This window comes from Semicossyphus pulcher, unplaced genomic scaffold (genome assembly GCF_022749685.1).
Source record: "Semicossyphus pulcher isolate SPU_LCO1_2020_fin unplaced genomic scaffold, fSemPul1.0.p SCAF_13, whole genome shotgun sequence".
Taxonomy (NCBI): Eukaryota; Metazoa; Chordata; class Actinopteri; order Labriformes; family Labridae; genus Semicossyphus; species Semicossyphus pulcher.
Genome location: NW_027211637.1, coordinates 14,493,829 through 14,516,346, shown reverse-complemented (window position 1 = coordinate 14,516,346; position 22,518 = coordinate 14,493,829). Strand labels below are relative to the sequence as shown.

At 42.1% G+C, this 22,518-nt stretch overlaps 1 protein-coding gene across 2 annotated transcripts; it reads right to left on the bottom strand.

The window, feature by feature from the left end:
* Positions 1 to 15,470: 15,470 nt before the first annotated feature.
* On the bottom strand, positions 15,471 to 17,369 carry her9 (hairy-related 9). Of its 2 annotated transcripts, none has more exons than XM_069660112.1 (4): positions 17,036 to 17,369; positions 16,785 to 16,880; positions 16,588 to 16,675; positions 15,471 to 16,477 (listed from the first exon to the last, which is right to left on the bottom strand). In XM_069660112.1, exons 1-4 carry the CDS (start codon positions 17,141 to 17,143, stop codon positions 15,894 to 15,896), a joined length of 876 nt encoding a protein of 291 aa, XP_069516213.1. In that variant the 5' UTR covers positions 17,144 to 17,369; the 3' UTR covers positions 15,471 to 15,893. The 2 variants fall into 2 exon arrangements, with proteins under 2 accessions (XP_069516213.1, XP_069516214.1); XM_069660113.1 differs by having other exon boundaries at positions 15,471 to 16,474.
* Positions 17,370 to 22,518: the final 5,149 nt, after the last annotated feature.

Genomic DNA, 22,518 nt, shown 5'->3' with positions numbered 1-22,518 from the left:
CTATTTTTGACAAAACCGTTTTTTGTACCAGGCTGTAAACATGTTTATTTCAGCTGTAAAAATTGGCATTTTCCCACCTGCTGTGATGTTATTTCTCGTTTTCTGGAGCCAGCCTCAAGAGGCCACTCGAGGCACTGCAGTTTTTTGCACTTCCGCATTGGCTTCATTTTTCACCACCGATCACTTTAACATGGGGCGACAAATAAAATGTAGAAATCAGAAACAGGTACCCTGTTATCATTATCTGAATATCTTCGCTGTCAGGCAGAAACCTCGTATCTCCATAGTTTGTCTTTTTTTTTTTTTTTTTTTTTTATAAATCGATGCTATTGGTCACCCTTAACATCTGTAGATATAATGACACATACATGTAACTCACTAATATAAAAAGGCACAATACCAGCTGTGACAATGCAGTGTTTAATTATCTTAAAAACACAAGGTTTATTTTTTCATTTTCCTGAAGAAAGTGGTGTTGGAGATACGATGTTTCCGCTTGACAACAACGTTATGCAACACTTGTGTGGAAACAAAAAGTAAACTGGATGGTGCCGTCTCAATCCTTGCCATCTTGACAAAGTGCTCTGGTACGCTTTTACTGTCCTGCTGCGTGTGGCTGTTCTATCCTTAAAGGCCATTTCCAATTTGCAGAGCATACAGAGCCCAAAATTGTCAGGTCTCTGTCTAAAATGCTCCCATCTCTTAATGTTAGATGATCATGGGCGAGTTTGATCTCAGGAGGAACCCATGATGCTGTTACTGTATTTGATTTTAGATGGATTACATTATTTACCCACATGTCAACACGTGGTTCTAGCCCTGGTATTAGCGCTGAAATGGTCAAATAAAAAAAACAAGCAAAAAACAATCAACACTAATTTCAGTGATCCCTATTTAGACACACATTATTACTACACTGTTATTAACTGTAGTCAAAAATTAGTCAACAGATTGTGTAACGTGTTCTAAGTTGCAGCCCTAAATTCAGATGTCTATCCTGTAGTAATTTACCAATTTTACTAGCAATGCGAGTGGCATGACTCTACGGATAGCAATGTTGCTAGCAATTGTCTTTTCCTCTCGCCCCACGACATGATTGACATCTTTAGTTTTGAGGGATATGCTTTTAAAAGAATTGAACCTATTGTCATGAAATTCTGTGCAGATATTTATGTCTCCATCAGGATGACATGAAATATCTTCTAGCATTAGGTCAAATTGTGATTTGTCTAATACTTGTTTGGTACTCTTTAGCAAATGTTAGCATGCTAATATGCAGAACTTGCATATAAACAAGTTCGACTTGCTTTGCATTTGCCTGTTAGCATTGTTAATTTGAACATGTTAGCATGCTGCTTCTGCCATTTAGCTCAAAGCACTGATGTTTGTGAGTACAGCCTCAGAGAGCTGTAAGCATGGCTGCAGATATTTAGTATTGTGACACTGGTTTCAGAGAATAAGCAGAAAATGTTTTAGATGTTCCTCAAGATGGAAAATTCAGAGTAAAGAGTGAGTGATTTACTGCAGAGGATGTCACTAAAGTCCAAACACACACACACACACACACACACACACACACTCACACATTTATATATACAAGATAGGTCAAGCTGATGTGTCACTGGATGTCAGCTAAGGTGACGGGTCGTGAGTGAGACCCGGAAGGAGATCTCACTCGGTCTGATCGGGAGGTGACAGGTCCTTCTGGATATGACCTGTCTATTCCCGTGATTCACCCCGGCCATCCGCCTGCCTGTCCCCTGCATGGACGCTTCCATTGACTGCTGTCAAAAAGAAGGACCTGGAGAAGAACATTACCCTGGGAGGTCAGACACCCCGAAGGACCCTCTGAAGACCCTCTGAAACGCTTAAGCGCACAAGCAGTGTGCAGACCAGACCTGTTTTTAACTGCCACTCATCAGTTCAATCTGGTGCTGTCAAACCGGAAACAGAGGGTAAATACAGCGCGAAATTTTAAATGAAACACAGGCTGAGCTCCAGTCTCAATCAAAAAGGCTTCGAGTATGACGCTCCCACCTCGCCTCTGCAGTGTGTTTCATTTGATTATCCCCATCCTAGTTTAGCATGACATCAATATGACCCAGCACACACACATCCTCTCTGTAATCACATGAGCAGACCCAGATTCCCACACATGTGCACGGCTGCACAGACCCCACCCTCGGACCCCACACTGCACAGCATTATGCAGAGCTCCCTTGATTCACACAGAGATCTAAAAATACCCGCGAGGGAGGAAATCCCCACATTCCGCAGCAATGGACCTGCACTACAAAGACGTCCAAACAATAAGCCTCTCCAGACTCGGAATCATACCAGACAATATAGGAAGACTGAGGCATCAGAGAGTTGTTTTTCCCGGATGGACTGTTGTGTCTAGGAGTGGAAACCTCTGACCATCGCCGCTGACTCATGGCAAGTGGCCATGTGTGAAAGAATGGGCTGCATGATGGGATAAACACATACGTGGAAACCAAGCTGCGTTCACAGAAGTATCCACAGACAGACAGAAGATGGTAAAGGAGTGAGAGAGGCAGCGCGAGGTTTATTGTAGCTACTGAACTCTTTTACAAAAGGTCACACCTGCTATCAAGCTTGGCTTAAAGGAAACCAACTCATGAAAGCTGATATTCAGCAGGTGGTAAATTCATGAGTCAGCTTCTAATGGGTTTATTTTGATGCATCGAACAATGAGCAAGGTCACAAGAGCACCAAAACATCCCTATAATGAGTTAAAGCAGAGTTTAGCTAAGTAATAGATCGACATTTGAATGTCAAGCAAACAAGGTACTAAGTACTCGGTTAAGATTAAAGTTCTAAGTTCTCAGTTAAATAGTGAAAAAGTCATCAGTGACTTGAAGCACGAGACAGGATAAGTTATCTTATCAACATTTAACCAAAGCCTTGACCTTTCTGACCTTTCTCTAAACTTAACTGAAGAGCTTTTGTCGTCTGAACATGACAACACACAGGACTCAGGATGTTGTCCACGGTCTCAGGTAGTTTGTACACACATCATCCTCATGCACCACCACCATATCCACTACTAATAGGGATGGGTATCGTTAGGATTTTATCGATACTGCTTATCGATACTACTCTCTATTATTCGATGCAAAAAGACATGTTTTTCTCTGGATGTCTGATCATGTCCCTCTGGAAGGAGGGTTGTAACCCTCAACATGCTGCACTGCTTCAGATATATAGACTGTTGAACTTGTATGCGAGGTTGCTGGTGTTTCCTCCTTTAGACACAACTACCGTTTTACACAAATTGCATGAAGATGCACCAGAGTTAAATTTTGCGAAAAGTGAACCCAATCCGTCCAACGCTTTGCTCTGTCCGCCATTTAGACCTACAAGACTTTCTCCAGCATGAGACCACAACGAGGCAACGTCATTGCCTGACGCCAGCGGCTTCGTCATCACTAGGGGACAGAAGGCAGCTACATTAGAATGAAACAACTGAAATAAAACAACATTGAAAAAGACTCGACTTAAATAGCGATAGGAGGACTGTTTGTCCGTGAGCTTATCTGTACTTTCGGTACTGACTAATCATATAAAGGTAAATAAATAAATATCTGTTCTCTATACCCGTCCCTCACTACTAATGACAATAAAAATGCAGCACAACGTAACTGGGAAAAGGATACTAGGAGGCAGAGTCCAACAATTCCAACCAGACACACTTTATAAATGGTATCCGTCATTGAGGCTGATATTTGTGTCATCAAAACTAAAGTTTGGTTTTCCTTAAAAAGCACAAAATGACTATTCAAAGAGAGAACAATTTGAATGACAAACCAGTTGATTTCTTAAGGTAAGCAAAATAAAGGATCATTAGACTGACTCACCTACGCCCTGTGAATCTATGAGACTAAGGTGTGTACTAACATCAAGTGTGTGACAGCTGCTGATCACGTCTCTCTCTCTCTGGCCATCTTTGTCATCGTCTGCGGGCTCAGCAGGGCTCAGCTCACATTCTCAGAGACGGAGATCCTTCATTTAAACAATGAGGTTTAATGACTCGCAAGACTTTTATCTGCTGACAGCTTGACGGGCGCTGCCTTTGTCGGAGTCGAAGGATGACGGTTCATAATACGAGCTATTAATTGGCAGTTAGCTTTGTTGAGGAAAGTTTGGATCTTGTAGGAAAGTACATGCAGGATATAGAGCTTATAAGAGCTATCAAATAGTTTAGTTTATAGTTTATAATGTTGAAGAGATGTTGTGTAAATGTTATACAGTTGCTTATGCATGGGTGTAATATGATTTTATACCTATTAATAATTAAATGGATTAAATTCTACTCATGTTCCAATAAAAAACAAAGGTAATTCTTTAACAACTGTTTTAGGAAAAGTCAATTTATTTATAAGACATACACTACTACTACAGGCTATCTATTTAGCACTGATTGTACTCACAGCCACTTGTAATATAAAACCCTAAACTGAATGAGGATCAAATAAGGCAATACCTTCCGCTTGATTGACAGCTTAACAAAGGCAACGGGGCAGAGTGATTTGTCAATGGGTGAAAATCAACACAAAGAGCTATTGATTGGCAGGAGAGAAAGGGGCAGAGGACAATGAGCGTGGCTGTGGGATCTCACCAAAGTGATCAATACTGGAGTTCTGCATGAGGGAGCCATCCCACTCTGTGTTTATACAGTCAGACACAGAGCAAAGATCAGCTATTGTACAGCCGCACTGGTGCTGTCAGTCAACGCAGGGCAGCACAGCAAGGGGTGGCCGGGTAAATGACACAAGAACACACACACACACACGCTGACTCACACAGACGTCAACGCTCACATCAGACTGTTCCCAGACACTACAGTGGTTACAGCTATGAGATACCTGCTGCACCCACAAGTGTCTTTTAATTCAGCAGAAAATGATTCATCGTTTCTACCGATGTAGTCGGTTAAGCCACTTCAAGCATTAGGTCAAAGGTTCAGTTAACCTATATTTGCCCCTGTAGAGGTAAAAGGGAAATTGCATTTAAGAACTTTTTTTTCTCCTGTCAAACAGATAGCAGGAAAGTAGTCCTAGTTTGACAGGAACATTGACAGGAACTTTACAACTTCAGAATCGGGGTTGATTGCCAAGTAGGTTTACACATACAAGGAATTTGTTTTAGTGTTTTGGTGCAGAACAAAAACAGACTTATTACTTTCTTCTCAGGGGTGAGAAATACGCAATAGATAATGTACAGGAAGTGGGTTAATAGAATGAGCAGGATCCCAGCACCAAGCTGCAATAGAGAAATAGCAGACCTTGGAATGCCGTAATTAACCAGTCAGAATAAAGTATGTAACACAGCCGTGCAATAACCAATAATAAAAGTTATGTGTAACATGCAGTAATAACAGGCTACTTATGGATGCTTTTCATCTAACGGCTACGTATCCAATGTTAGTTTTAATCCTCAAAACAAGACAATGAGAGTTTTTGGAAAGACATGTCGCTGTTTAAAAGTTATCTTCACATCCTCTGTAGTAGGAAAAAGGAGCCAAAAATATTAGACTTTTCCCAATTTTTCCACTTGCATGGTGAAGTGGTTTACCAATAGTAGTAGTCAATAGTGAGTTTGCAAAAATTACGATGACTGTTGCAGCTGGCTCACTCATCATAGAAGTAGTTGAAAGCAGACAGGCCCAGCCATGGAGATGACTGCTCATGTTGTCCCTGCTATGTCTTGTAGCACACGAAAAACACCACATGGAGATGTTTACAAGGTTGAAATCTTAATTTTCACTGGAGAGGGTCTTTAAACTTACTCCCAAAGCAGTAGCATAGACAGACAGATAAAGAACAAATGCAGCATCACTACAAAACACCCCAATAAAGCAAAGAGACAAGGAGACATGAGGTGTGAGACACATAGCCAGACACTCACAGGGGGAGGGATTCCTCCATGAATGGGCTGCGGCTGAGAATAACATGCTAGACTGTGCCCCATGTGTGTGTTTGGCCTTTGCTAATCTTATCACAGCTCCATGTATTCATCATGAGGCCCACTGTCCTCAGCTCTGGAGAGCTGAACATGGCTGGAGATGAGTGGGTCGCGCTGGACGGGTGATCCATCCCGCCGGAGCAATCACCACCACCGCACAGAGAGACACAAGCAGAGCCACAAGGCGGCTGCAGAGCCGTGTTTACCTTCTGTCAGGCCTTTGTTAAGTAGCACTAAAAGGCTGTTTGTCATAAAGATAAGAGTATGCCAGAGGGGTGACGGATGTGTGCAGGGGAGTTAGAAAGTGTTGATAGATTGTGTGGTTTTAAATGTGCTGTTATGTTGGTCATTATAGTTAAACTGACACATGATTTCTTAACAATATTCCTCATTGACTGGGACATGATAGTGCAAAGAGTGCTTTATAATGTGGTGCTGTCTCATTGGTGGATTAAGTTGGGTCTTTGTCAAAGATATTACAGAGTACCGTTAAGACTTGCAAAACTGCTAAAACCAATTTGCTAATATAGATTAATTCAAAGAGGTATTACATTTACTCGCGTTTACTCGTAGTTTTTTTGTGTACTTATTTTATTAAGGTTTTTTTTAAATCTGTAATTTTACTTTTACTTAAGTAGGTTTCGTTTGAAGTATTGTTCTTTGCTACATTTTAAATCACATCATTACTGAGTAAAAAAAAATGTAGGCCTAAATGAAAAACTAAAGGAAAATAATCTCGCCCCGTAAACAACTGCAGTGAATGTTGGGCAGGAGAACAAACTGGCGCTAAATCACAGGGAGAAGGAGACGGACAAGTCAGACAACAGTGGTGCAGACCCGGCTGAAGGAGAAACTTTGAATTCTGAAAGTGAGATTTTGGTCTGCTTTGGTTCAGACAGGGAAAGTCACAACACTTGTGACCTTGATCTGTTTTGATTCATAGATTTGCAGTATGACTGTTGTTGGTGTTTGTTGGTGCAGAAAAGAAGGATGGTCTACAGAATCCACGATGTATGCCACCTTCACTGGTTGTTTTGTTTGAAAGTGTTTAATGGGATGGTCTGAACTAAAATTACACATTATACCTCCTTAAGGGTTTTAAATGTCGACGTGTGACATGTTTTATTTTTGTTATTGCACTTTAATTTGTAAAGATTTTCCTTTAATTAAAAACAACTAGTTTGAGATTTATATCCCCTTGTCCTCTTTGCACTACACAGGAGAGACCCCCCCCCCCTTGTTAAAAAAGTAACTTTTACTTTAAGTAAATTTTAAACAAGCTACATTTTACTTTTACTTGAGTACATTTTTAGACTGGTAATTTTACTTGTACTTCAGTAAAATTTGATCAAATTAATAGTACTTTTACTTGAGTAGAATCTTTTTGTACTCTTCTGAGTAGATGTAAAGTTGCCAACGATAAACATCATCTGTAGCTTAAATTCCACCCCGACTTTAAAACTTCTTTAACCTTTAATGTTTCAATGAAATTAAGTGTTGTGTTTGTATTGCAGGCTATGAAACATGTATTAAAATGAGGTGATGCATCTCTACAGCGTAAGACAATTAAGGTCATTTTACTTTCAAATTCTATAATAAATAGATCAATTCAACTAGTTAAACAACGAAGAGATCTTAGTGAATTTTAAATATGGACATTATAGCTACTTAAGCTGTGCAGTTACCATATCTTGTTTGAATCATGTCTGACTAATGTCTTCAGGGAGTCCAGCATTAGGAAACCATTTGTTTCACTTGTGCGTGTGTACGTGAGTATGTGTGTGTGTGTGTACCCAGCTGCATACTCAGCTCTCTTTGCCCATTCTCTGGGCACATTTGTTTGGAGTGAGCCCATCCACTTATTGACACTCGTCTCCCCGGCCTCTTGCATGACAATCCAGGCAATAAAACCACGAGTGGAGCACACACTGTTCAACAGTTACCATAAGAAAAACAAGAGCAAAGAGGATGAGTGTTTACCTTCCCAGGGCATGAAAAGAGGCAGAGAGGGGAGAAGAAAGAAAGAGGGAAAAAAGAGAAGGGCTCATCTCATAACTCTGACTCCCACCACACGCAGCGCAAACACACAATGAGAGAAACACTAATCACTTACATCACATTTAAGTGTCTGCTTGGCATTTTCTGTTAAAAATTCATATGTAGGAAAAGTTCATGATAAAGAAAAAAAAAACAAGCTGATCTACTGACATGCTAAGGGAAGGAAAAGCTCGACATTTTATGGCACCTTTTTAAATCCTGGTCACATCTGCTTTAAGGATTTGCCCCAATGTCCACAGACAGAGTCACACACAAAGAATAGACCATATGAGAAGGGACCAGACACCAGGACATCCTGTTTAGTCAACAATGCCTCCTCTCCTCAGTGGTGAAGTGATAATTCTCTTCGAACAGTGCGGCTGTCACCACCTAGCTTAGCCAGGGTCCAGAGGGGACCACAGGTCTCAGCACTGTGGGATAGCTGCTCAGGAAATACAGCTTTTAAACACAACCTGGAGTGGAATATCCTCCTGTCAAATGTGCTTGGATTTCATTTGCTAAATATAAGACAGTTTCCTTCATCTTCTGGAAATAATCAGCAGGGAACATACAGAAAGCCAACTTTGCACGTTTTAAAGAGAGTGACTCAAATATCCTATTTAAAATCATTTAAACAAATGTTTTGATATAAATTATCATCCTACATTTCCGTGCAAAGCCTGATGAAGGTCGACAAGGTTGCAAATAAACAAATGTATTTAAGTACTTCGTGGCATACTCACTTTTTAGAGGGCAGGGATTATAACTAAAGAGAACGAAAGATGACACAAGAAGACGGCATGGTTAGAATCCTAACACAATTATCCTTGTTTAGCTGTTACGATCACTTAAGTGTTCTGATTTAAGTGCTGCAGTAGATACAGATTCATCTAAGAGTATGAATATGTATAACCCATGTATATGACTATGAACAATATACACAATATGACTAGTCAACCCTGTGAGTCCCTTCTCTTGCTTGAAACAGATTTGTAATTTAAATAAATATTTAATAATAATATATTAATTGTTTTAATGTTTTAATTTATTGACCTGTAACAGTTAAGGAAGGCTGTGTTGTGTTAAAATTGACCTTTTCTGTATTTGTTTTTAAATTACTTTACATTCAGGCAATTAGTGTACTTGGCCACCAAAGACTTTATTCTAAAATCATCATGGACATCCCACTGCTTTGACACCATTGACATTAAAATGATCTGTTTGTTTGGTAAGAGAGCAAGTTATTAATTTTTCCTAGGAAAAACGAGGCTTTTAGTAAAACTTACCACTTGTTGACTTGTAAAAATGGCGAATGGAGAGTTAAATGTAGATCTCCAAAAGCTCTGGAAACATGATGTGAACACTGGAAGAGCTAAGACGCAGAAACAAAACAAAATGTTACTATTTAACTACATTACACAAATAACAAGCTATGGTAGGTGCTACAAGGAAGCATATTTAACTTTTTAAACGTATTAAATGTTTAGTCAGTTTAGTAAGTATCAACTCTAAACCTACGTTGACACGAACAGTCGGTGAAAAAAATATAAAATGCAGCTCAAAGCTTCAAAACTGCGTGAAGCAAAGTCATGGGATGCTAATTGCGTCATAACAACACAGCTGAGATGTAAACACAGCAAACACATGAACCGACGTTATAGCATCTGTAAGCTTAGAAACTCTTACCCACAAATCAGGCAAAACTACAAAAATACATTATGCCATTCAACGTGTGAAATATTATACCTCACAAAAAAACAAACCCCGGGCGCCAATCTGGCAGGTGCTAAATAAACAACAGGTAATCCTCCCTCCTTTTTTGGAAGATACAACTTCCGTTACTGCGTGTCTAAACGCCTTCAAAATAAAAGCACCAGCCCTTCTACTGTAACCAACATTAAACACCATTAAAACACCAGATACATAAAAAAACAAAACAATATTAACAGATAACCTCAGTATGGATCCGGAATTACATTTACATCATGGAAAAGAAAGTTTAAATTAATACTCACAATGCCTATGAATCTCTCAAATAACTCCTGCAGCACTAGATGCAATGAGATTAACCTGATTTAAAGGCAAAAGGTTATATATATAGCCTATGATTGATGTGGTAAGACTTTAAGGAGTTAACTTTAATTCCTTTTGTTGTGAAATTGGAATCCAAGCTGTCAAGCAGGCTACAATATAATCCTTTGTAAGCAAAGAAGCTTATAATAATAGATCTTTCCATGACAGGCCCTGTCAAATGTCACACAATGAAACGCACAGTAACTCCTTTCATTAATGGGTGCATTCATTTGAATGTATGTGTTGCACTACCTGAGATTGTACATGATGGCTCACTGATATGATTTACTGAGACACTTACCCTGCATTATTATAACTTATTACAGCCGAGCCCTGAGCAGCCATTATTAAACTTGAGAATTCTGCAGCCTAATTTGAAGTCCCCAGAATATCCTGGTAAACTTTAATCATGCAAATCTGATCAACACAGAAGAACTCTTGTGTCCCGTATAGGCTCCCTGCAGTTCCTTAAGGAACCACCAGCGGGCCGCAGCCCACATTTTCTGGAACACTGTAGAAGATGCTTTTAAGTTGATATTATTATGATCTCTTCTTTAAATAAATTGGCCAAGACAACACTGCCCTATAGTCACAGTAAAATGATATTCATCTTACCGGAAACATCACTGAAATAGGTCAAATGCTCATTCTCACGCTGCCACCTAACCACACAATATAAATGTGAAAGTACACACGTGCACACCCACACACACACAAGGAGAGGAAGAGGTTGAAATACCCTCAAACAGAAAACAACAGCAGCAGACGGGGGCATCCACACAGATAAATAAGTCAGATCACTGTTGAAGTTGTGTCAAGTATAAGATTGGGGACATGTCCGGGCATGTGGTGAGACATAGAATGAGTCACACACACACACACACACACACACACACACATTAATGCAGTCGTATCTACTTAAATTGATTTTCAGTTCTGTGGTAAAATGATCTTATTAACCACAACAATAAACATCATAGGTTATTGTTACCTCATAACATCCTGTATTGTTTTTTTGTTTGAGACTAATTGATTTGTTTGATTCAATTTATTTAATGGACATATTTTATATCCTGTATAATTAAGTCTTATTATCCATCCAACCATTATATACCGCTTATCCTGTTCAGGGTCGCAGGATGGCTGGACCCTATCCCAGCTGTCATTGGGCGAGAGTTGTCACCCTGCAGGTCAAGCCTTATTATCCATAGGTGTAAATATACTGTACCAGCCTGGTTAAACAACTTTTATAAGAATAAATAAACGTCTTTCTCATTGCATTAACTGAGTTAAGTCAAGTTAAGTTGAGTCTATTATATCTTTATGGTCCAAAACTACTGACTGTTTAATAGTTTGCCCACTGTTCATAGAGAGATTGTTTGAATTCTCTCTTAACTCTTGGCCTCATCTTCATGACGTCTCCAACGTTAGGAAACCATTAAAAAAGTATTTACCTCAGAGAGAACCAGAGTTAAAATAGACCAACAGCTGCCAGAGCTGCAGGGGGGAAACAGGGACAACCCCTCAATGGATAAATACATAAATAAAAGTTGTCTTCATTTAAGGGCAGGGCTCCTTCAAGGCCACCAAGGAGTCTGCTATATGACCTCTCGCCCTGTCAGGAGGACCCTTAACTTTCTCCCCTGGAATCTGCACCAGTTGCAAAGGCCGTGAGCCACATGCCTCATGCCTTGAAACTGTAGAAGCTGCTGAAAAGCCAAACCTGGCCTCGGAAATACGTTGTGCAGACAAGCGGCGAGGATCAGGGGGAAGCACACGCGGCACCCGCACCCTGTGATATTTGATCAGGACTTGACGTGTCTCATTGCGTCTGCACACCCTTCTCCCCTCACCTCCTCCGTCTGCACACACCCAACACCTCACACCCAGCCTGAGGGATAAGTGCTCCTGTGCTATAAATACCCAGACAGGACGGAAGCCTGGAGTGAGCCAAAAAGAGCGAGAGTGGGAGGAGGAAGGAGAGTGGCTCAAACATAAAAAGTGAACACCTGTTAATACGGTGTCAAGGAGTCAAATGTGAGGAGACACTGAAGAAATAATCTCCTTACTAAATCTCCAATCTGCCTTTCAAAATAAAACACCTGCACACATATCAGTGCAGGATCCCAAACTTGAAGGAAACATTTTTTTCTTTCCTGAGTTTCAACACCTTTTTGTTATCGTGTCAACCTCATCTTATCCGCCTCTTCCTCACACCCTCTCTGATTCTCAAGAAAACAGGTGCAAGAAGTATTCAGTACACACACACACACACACACACACACACACACACGCACACTTGTTGCCTCCTCCAGCCCTGCCTTCCTCTATACCAGAACCTGTGGCCAAAGCATGCAGAACATTTTCTTCTGTCCTTGTCGCTGCAGCGTCTTCAGATTGAGGAGCAAATATATCCTGTCATCACAAACAGTGGAGCTCTCACACAATCCAAGCATCAGCACAGTGCCCTATTTCCTATTTTATGTACAGAAAACCGTACTAGAGCAGGTGTTCCCTGCTGGATATGCTGCTTGAGGGAGTGAGATAGAAGGAACCAGAAAAATCACCTCATTATGTCATGGCACATTCATGGCTTCTCAGCACTTTTAAATGGAAAACACCCGAAGACAAGTGAAACTGACTTAACATGGCTTACTCATGCATAACTTCCTTGTTTTCAGTTCACTAAACATCATATACATAATGTTTCCTTTCACATGGATTAATTTTAGGATCTGATGTCCTTATTCTAACGAGTAGCGAGAAGAAGAGACTCTTCTCCTTCCTCTTCTTCTGTCCTTGGAGTTGTTGCTGTTCCATTGTACCTGTCTGCAGTAGAAACTGCGCACAGAAAGCATTAAGTGCTGGCTAAACAAGGCCCGAACACAACAATAGCAGTTGTAAATTTGGAGGGAGATGTGATGTTAAAAGTTTGGCGGCAACGTGGTGCGCGCGTTCCTCCATTCAGTCGCTAATGAGAATGATAATTTGTGGCTCCTCTGATGACCCCTACCCCCCCTTCAATGGCGACTGCTCCCAGGGGACGTGATGGCGCAGGTCCCCGAGGGACATCTAGCCATCTATAGGAATCCTTTTCATCCCAAAACAGGGATTCCCGCCTGTTTTTTGATGGCACACATTTCCATAACATTGTTGCCTAATATTGATCATTTCAGCCAAAGAAAGAAAATGCGGGACTGAGGATCCAATCAGCCCACATCTGGATATTCTTTAAGCCACATATAGCTGCAGAATGATAGATAATACAGTCCAAGTTTAGCAGACACAGTACATATGTGCTAATATGAATGCACAAAGTATCCAAATGCTGCGCCTTTATATTTATTCTATGTAGCCTCTCTCTCTTCCTACACAAGTTTCTAAAGAACTTTACTTTTTTCCTTCTCTAACAGTTGCTTGGTTACTTGGTTTCTTCGATGCAAACAGTATGAATATGGGTTTTCTTTATGTTCCTTATTTACCAATGTTCATGACCGCAGAGCTGGCTCAGCAAGTTTAACCTGATTTGCCTTGAGCCTACAACATGCTGCCTTATAAAAATAGATTGGACTCAGTTAACTTCTCTTGGGAGTGTTTTGCTGCTGGATCCGAGCCCCCCCGACGATCCCTCATGTTTACACCGAACCAGGCTCGCTTCTTGGCGGCCACGCGTGTGTGTGTTCGCCTCCTCACCTCCGCCTGCCCGCGGGGATTTACTGACTGGCGCTGTGCCCGACCGCAGGCAGACTAGTTCGCTCGGTTCTCACGACCTCAGCTCCACAAAGGCATCTCTGAACTATTAACTCAGACACGAAGGCAGGAGGAACAACCACTGAAGCCACACACGCTGCCAACTGGTGTTTCAGTATGCCTGCTCGCAGAAGGAAGCTGCTGTAGCATCACTGGCAGCGGGGTTTCAGTGTGCCATTTACCCACGGTGTCATCTGCAGGGCAGCGGCACACAGGAGGGTGAAAGCGAGAACGCAACTACACGATTTAACAGTTCAGACCAACTGTTCAGGGAAGATGAGTTGTGCAAGTTGATAAAACAACCATCACAAGACACGTGGACAAAGTTACAGTAAAACATGGAACGTTCGATTTTTATTTTCATTCATTAACAGCTTCACTTTTTTTCTTCGACGGTGCAAACACCACGTCGTGTTTCAGTTCCCCAAAGTTCCAGATTCTCGATTGAAGTTGTTTCAAACACTTCCTTTATCATCTGATCTTTCCATCAACTATACAATACATATTTTCAGATCTTTGATCAGATTACTGTTGGATAGTGTTTGCGCTTTGGGTATATTTACGAACGAGATGTTCCCGTTACTCAGTAGTAACACCTGTTCTTTAGAGTGAAAGAAACCACTGAGGATGTTTATCTTGTGTAGTTGTCAGTCAGGGCGAAAAACACTTTTATGTTTAGCCTGTGCCAGCCATGCGCACCAACGGCGCGCCGCTGGAGTATTAAATGTTGAGGGGTTTTGACCAGGCTGTAACCTAATCCCACGTAAAGGGGCCCTCTGACTGCAAGTGGCTGACACACGGCTAGCGCCACGCCGACCGACACACAGACACGGCCCTTAGATCCGGGCCCCACTCACACGAGGAAGATGATTTACACGCAGGGATAAACAGAGGGAGAGAAAGCTGTGAGGAAATAACATCTAACGTGTAGGGCACTTTTTTTGGTATAAATGAGAAGCCGATCAAACGATCGTGTCTGTGAATGATTTTGGGAAAAGTCATAATAAAAGATGTTCTATAACCCGTCTTCCCTCAGGTCTCCCCGCCATCAAACAAAAGTCTCACCAAGTTCCCTCGTTTTCTCCTTTATAGAGGTGCGGGCCCACTGGGAGTGGAATCGAACAATTGATACACAAAAGGACGCGAGGATCCTTCCATATTCTTCTTTCACTCAGGCAATCTGTTAGTGACATTAACCCCTGAGCGCATTTCCCAGGCTCATGAATAGGGTTTAAGACTTCTCAAAGCTCCCGCTGCATACAGGATGAGACCCCTTTCAAACTTTTAATTACCTTTATAGCAATAGAAAGATACACCCCCATTGTCCCCTGGACCTTTCTCCAGCGGGCCAGATGTAAGCAGCTCCCGCCAAACTGGTGACAAGGTGGACACTTAAAACCTACTTAATAAATCGATATAGGAGTTCATATTCGGAGCATAATCGTCAGGCTTTAGCTTCGTTTTGGCCCTGGCTATAGCGGCTGTGAGTCTGTGACTTTTACGCACGCAATGTAACTTGTACGCACAGCCTCAAAACCCAAAAAAATGACCCTCACACTCTGAAAAACAAAGTATAACGGACATGACAGAAACAGGCTTAAGACGGGAAATTAATTTCTGAAATTTCTTTTATTAAAACACTGGGCCATCACCCAACTTCAGTTTTTCTTGTCAACACAAACAACAAAGAATATAAAACACAGCTTTGGTATAACAATCAATAACAACTCTGTACAAAACTAAACCTTTTCATAAAAAGTACTTCATAACAAAAATCTCCTATAAATCTTCCATCTGCATGTACAGCATTTATCACCGACATCCAAATGTTGGAATCGGACAATAAATTATAAAAACATGTGCCATTAAAGGCAACTTCTGTTCCATAAAACGAAACAACGAAGAACTACTGGGGGCATTAAGTGGTTGGAGTTACCATCCCGTAACGGGAAAGTTCCAGGTCTAACCCCCGCAACAGTTGTGTGTGCAGTCAGTTCAATGTCTTAAAAGTAATGCAAATCGGATTCTCATGAGTCTCTTATCCGAGGCTACCAGGGCCGCCACACAGGCTCGTTGCTCTCCGAGCCAGTGCTGACCCCCACCGGGCTGACCGCCTGGGATCCCCCGGAGAAGGACGTCATGCCGTGGACTGGAGAGGCTGCAGTGGGTGCGGAGCTACCGTGCACCGGGCTGGCGTTCACCGCAACAGGCACTCCTGCGTTTGCGTAAAGAGGGATAACAGGGGCTGTGGCGGAGGCAAAGGCCGGGTTAGGGATCAGAAAAGCGAACTGTCCGTCTGATGCGGGCACCAGCTGGAACCCACCAAAGACCTTAGGGGAGACGGCCTCGGCAGGGCTGAGTTTGGAGCCCATAGCGGGGCCGCTGATGGGCAGGGTGGATGGGAGCTGCACGTGGAGAGGCTGAGCAAGGTGCGCCTGCTGGGGCGCGGCCTGCTGCGCGTAGTTCATGGACATCATCTGGCCCATGCAGCTGGACAGGTGGTTGAGGAGCCTCGACCTCACCTCCGTGTTCACCCCCTCTGAGGTGGACAAGAAGCGCGTCACCTCGTTCATGCACTCGTTGAATCCGGCTCTGTATTTGCTGAGGACGGTGGCATCTGCTGAGAGTGCTGCTGGAGAGAAGAAAAAGAAAGCTTATTAGTGATGCGTTTATTGTTTTTTCAGCAGCTTCTTTAAGACTTCTTAATGTGTTTGGCCTACTTTTATTATTAAGTAAACTTACCGCTCATCTGGACGCGCTGCATGTTCCTCAGGTGTTTCACTGTCATCTCCAGGATGTCTGCTTTCTCCAACTTGGAGTGTCTGGAGCTCTGCGGGACAAAATAAGATAAGTTGAGTCTGTATTCAAGGCACTTTTAAAGCGAAATGATCTACGAAGATGAAACAGTTGTTAAAGAAATACAAATTATTTCAACTTACATCTTTTTTCAGTGCGTCCAGGATGAGAGTCTTGAGCTGTCCAAGGCTTTCGTTAATTCTCGCTCTTCGGCGTTTTTCCATGATCGGTTTGGATGACTGCAAAAAAAACAAACAACTCTACATTAATGTTTTGTTCTCCAGTCACATATTTCAACTTGCACACTGCATGTCATGTCACATCAGCAAAAACCCACTCTTTATAAAACATGGACAACAAGCTATACATTTGCTTACAAAATAAAGATCCTTACTTTTCTATGCTCGCTGGCATTCTTCGGTTTGTCCGGTGTGTGGGATCCGTTTGCAGGCGCACCGGCGATGGGAGATGCCGTCTGCTTTTCCATAGTGTCAGCTGGCATTTTCGATCAAAAAAGGTAAAAGTGTTCAAGAAGTAAATCCTCTTTTGGAGCGACCGGAAGGAATATCTGAAGTAGTTTCAAATCTTCACGTTGAACCTCTGCAGAACATGCAACCGAAGCCTGGCAGTCCCGCCGATCACTTTGCGTTATGTCGCTTGTTATCACTGAGCTGTCATCTGAGTACAGTGAGCGTGCGTTGCTGCGCGCGGGCCGACTATCCGCTTCTGCTACTGACACACGCCGCGGCGGTACTTATAGACGGCTCGCGTGCTCCCAGTTCGTGTGAAACCTTCTCTGCATTCTTTCCCACACTCGCCTCAGCCAATAGCAGAGAGGACTCACCCATTGGGCGCGGGGCAGACCGCTGATTGGACAACACCCCCGCGGGCCGTCAGTCACGCGCTGCTCAATCAGCCCTGCAGGGACAAACAACAAAGCGGAGCGAGCAGCGGCGGCCGGGCCGGGCTGTGAAGTGATAAGGGAGGGGAATGCGCTGGATGTTTGCTTCCAACTTTGCTCCGTGCTCGTGAAAAATGTTACTCTGCTGAGTGTATGTGTGGTGAAGAATGTAGAGTCTGTATTGACAAAAGGCTTTTACAGTACAGCCAGAAGCAAACTTTTGACAGTTTGCGTTAGCTGAAGAACTGTAAAAGCTGTGTAGCTACTTATTAAAATAAAAGATGGACTCATGGCTCTCATAAAAAGTGAAGTTATTAATTTGGTGAGAATTGTGCAAGAATACATCCAGAATAATTATATTTTTTTCAAAATGTATAACCCCACTTCTCAAAGTTAGCAGCACCTGCTGCATCCAAACCCAACAAGCTTTATTTGTTTCATGCATTAACATTTTCTTAGCATTCCACATAAACAAATACACTTTTATCTATTTTTAAGACTCCTCTTGCGCCTCCAAGGAGAAGACGTCTGTAATGGCACGCGAGGAGGTTTGCAGTAGCACGCACCAAGCCAATGGCATGCGGCCACTTTATGCAAATACAGCAGGAAGCACTCTGATTGGCTGTGTGAGCAGCTCTGTGTCAATCATGACGGCGCGGGAGCTGCTCAAAGGGGAAGAGGAGGAGAGGAGGGGGGGCCACATCTGTCCGCGTGCCATTCACGCAAAGTCTTCTCCGGTCTACGCGGAGCACGTGCCAAAACTTGCAGATTACAGGCTGAAGACCGAGGAGCGTACAATGTCAAGCCTGAGAATCTGGAAACGTTATATTAAACAAGAATAGAATAGAATAATATATATGATGGCATCCAGCCTGCCTTATACATGTAAGCCATGTGGGCTGCAGGATATAATTGTCCGATGAAGAGGCAGCAGTTAACTAATTCTGCAGACTAAAAATATCATTTTCATGGCTTTTCTGAAAAATTAAAGCGATGTATCAGTGTAAAAAGTATGCAACAACAAAATATAGGCTATATATCCAACAAAGTCAGAGTTAATCCTGCGTTAATGGTTATGCTTTAGTATCAGTGCGTCTTACAGGGCGTACTTTTTAGATGCATTCGTGACCATCAACACACTCGATCTTTCCTCTGACATTTGGTCGGTGACAAACGTCCTTTCTACCACATTCGTGTGCTTGTGTTTGAAACAAGGTTGATGTTAGAAGGGAAAGAGCGCCATCTAGCGACTACTTATTAAATGTTAAACAACTTCACACGGTGAATCTCATGGTGGGCATGAGATTTTTAGATGAGAGTTTTTAAAAGAGCTTTGTTATCGGTGTTTTACATGGGATGTAATGATTAATAATTTCCTTTTATATTGTATTCTTTTATTTCACCGTTATTTTACCAGCAATGATTCAATTGAGACACAAAATCTCTCTTACAAGGGAGTCCTGGCCAAAACAGCAGCATAAAAAGTTTCACATACAGAAAAGACAACAGACTAAAACAAGCAAAAAAATGTATCTAACAATAAATGAACAGCGTTCAGCAATAAGTCAGGTGCTTTCACTCATCAGATGATCCTTAATTCTGTTTTTATATCTTCCAAGCTCATGAATCGCTCCAGTTTAAGGTGAGCCTGTAGCTCAGACCAAGATGAAGGAGCAAAAACATTAAAAGCACTTTGACCAAAGACCAATAGAGTTCCATCTGAATGTCCTTTATATTAAAAAAAATATGTTTGAACATGTTTACTTTATTTTTTGCTATGGCATATAAATAAAGCATAAGAAAAAGAGATGAAGTTTCTGTTTGAGACCAGGAAAAGTTGTCTTTTATGCTCTTTGCATTGAGGTGACCACAAGGTGGCACAACTGTGTCCACATGAATTTGGTGAACCAGAGACGGTGAAAGAAGTAAAAAGAAGAAAATCTCAGAAAGGAACAGAAGCAGTTGTTTATATAGAATATCTTTTATATTACGAAACTAAAGACATTCAGCAGATGTGTTATTGGACATATTACCAGTGTGCCCCAAAACGTGCGTACGTGTACAAGCATGCATTCATATACCCTGTACATACACAACAGGATGTACCTTACAAACATACATGCAAAGACTACAATGCTTGTACTTTATCACAAGTTATATGTCATATTGCATTTATAAAGTACACATTTATTTTCGTGATTTAATTTGTATGAAGCTGCAAAGACTTTTCGGCCTCACTGAAATAATGTGACTGTGACAAGACTAAAAGAAGACATGATGTTTACTAAGTTCTATGTTAACTACGTTGAGTTGCTGCAAGTTCCAAAGAAAACCAAGAGATTTCTGCAACAGAAAAAAAAGAAAACTACTTAAAAACATTCGAGCATGCTTTGTAAAATCAGCAGGTTGGTTGTAACAGTTGCAGGTCAGCCTTCATAAATCTGCAACCCCGGTGACACAAATGAAACTTTAATGTGAGCAGCAGATTTCCATGTTAAATCAGCGGGTGTACTGCGACAATAGGAGCATTACAGAGTCTAAGGAGGCGTAGATGTCATAGTAATCTTAAAACTGATTGCTGTGTCTGTGATCCTCTTTTGCTCTGCAGTCTATTGAAACAGACCAAATGTAATAAAATTTTGCTAAGCCCTGCTTCAGTCCCGTCTCTGGTGGAGTATCAGTCATTGTTCAGTGGCTCATGCTGTCGCCCCATGGGTGAGCTGTGCGCAGGCATGCTGGAGACTTGTTTACCCAGGATCCTAAGCTTTAAGGGCCAGCTGTGTGTGCTTGGGCTCACATCGCCTCTATTTGCTTTCGGATCGGCCCAAATGATGCAGATCTAATGCTACACAACTGCTCCCTGCACCGGAGGACTTAATGGGATTTTGATCAGTCTGCGTAGGTGGAGCAGCACCTGTTGAACCTGATCTGAAGTCAGACCAAGTCAGACAACTTCTGGTATTTCAAACCCTTTCCATCAATAATTCCCCCTCTTCATTCCTGCATTTCAAAGATCTCAGACAACAAAGAGAGGAGGAATTCCCCTTCAACATGAATGCAACTTTTTGAGTGACTTCACCATTAGAGCATCATTAAAGCGGAGGCCGACATTGCAGGCCTGAGGAATGCGCAGAACAGAAATCGCTGCTGTTTTCAAGAGTCGATCAACATTCAGACGAGGGTACTTGCTTTTTGACTCAGCTTTATGAGCCGCAGGTCTGCAGGACGAGATCAAAGGGCCCCAAAGGAGGGAGAAGCTGTGTTTGCAGATTTAGCAGAGTTCGGTAGTCTGTTGTGCAGATCCAGGGAATGCTCAGCAGCTCCTTTTCACTGCCGCCTGCTTCATTTGTTGTTGTACAATGAGCCTGTGCACTTCTCCAAATCCACGAGCAGAATGCAGGAGCAGAGTCAATTATATCTGTATTAGCTGGTGTCGGCTGGTCAATCCCTTTATACACAAACCCCCCAATCGAGTGCTAGTGGATGTGTTTACTGCCATGAAGCCCAGACACTGAGAAGTTACAATGACTGTCTGGGTGGCTTTTGGGTTTGTGTCAGACACTGTGGCTGTTTCAGAGACGCAAAGCTGAAAGGAGACCAAATAGGAAGACCTGTACTAAAGTGCAAATTTGAGGTACTTATACTCAACTGGTGTGATTCGGGTTACACTACTTTATACTTCTTCTTGGATTCTGGTGAAAGCTTTATCCAACTCCACAAGGAACCATAGTAGCAGTGTGTTAGCATTGAGTGGAGCTATGCTTGCGGGGACTGCAACAGCAGGTTGTCTGTTTTTATCGTCCTTTGACCTTTTTAGGCCTTTTTTGAAGGCCTAATATAAGGAGGCGAGGCAAGTTGTTTCTTCACTTGTTTCAGGGTCTGAGTATTGATTTTGTACGGGAGCTGATTTCACCATGTCTGTCTTCTGTGCCACCATAACCGGAAGCCTTTATATTTCTTAAAGTGATAATCTCGAAGATTTTCATTTAAATGAATGTCTGTTAAGTCGCTATGTATGAGGTAACACGATGGTGATTGAGCCCTATGTACCACTGATGAAAGCCTTTGCATTTGCAATATTACTGACAGAAAATCACAAGCGGCGCCCAGTTACTGACGTGTTTTCCATCACCCAGCAGTGGTTGGTCTGCCAGAGAGGGTAGGAGGAGCTAAGCGGCTGCTTTTCCGGTCTCTGCAAGTCTGGCGAGTAAACAGTAAACTACTATGACTGAACAAACAAAGAAACGATCGATGACTACAGTTACAACTTAAAAATGAGTGAACAAAAAAAAGAAGAAACAAATTCGACGCTCAGATGAAGGCAAATAGTCAAAATGAAAGCGACCGTCAGCCAGGAAAATCAACTTCAACCGGAGCCAACGTCACACGTGACACTGTCTGGATATCTGGCAAGCGTGCTCCTGCAATTACCATGTATCACCACAGGTGCCGCCAAAGAGAACGAAACTGAGATCTTCGAGATTATCACTTTAACCTGAATTCAGGGAAAAACGTTGAACCTGTTGCTGCACTACATTTGTTTGACAGCTTTAGTTACTGACTGCTTTATGAATACTGATTGTAGACACAAAATAGCTCTATTACTTCAACCTCGATCAGCTAAAAGCTGCTTACAATACCACTATACTCGCCCAATGACAGCGGGGATAGGCTCAAGTTCCCTTGTGACCCTGAACAGGATGAGCAGTATTTTCTTTTTTTCTTTTTTAGATTATTTATGTGGCTTTTTACCTTTATTGATAGAACAGCTGAAGATAAACAGGAAATGTTGGGAGTAGACCGATTGATCGGCAGACTGGGAGTCGAACCTGCGCTCTACCAACTGAGCTAGACCAGCGCCCCGTAAATAGATTTTCTTAATTTATCTATTAAGTTCAATTATCATTAACCCTAACCCTCTGTTTGATAGTTCCTGTGAGTTTTATTTATCAACCTATGATGTAAATCTGATTTCT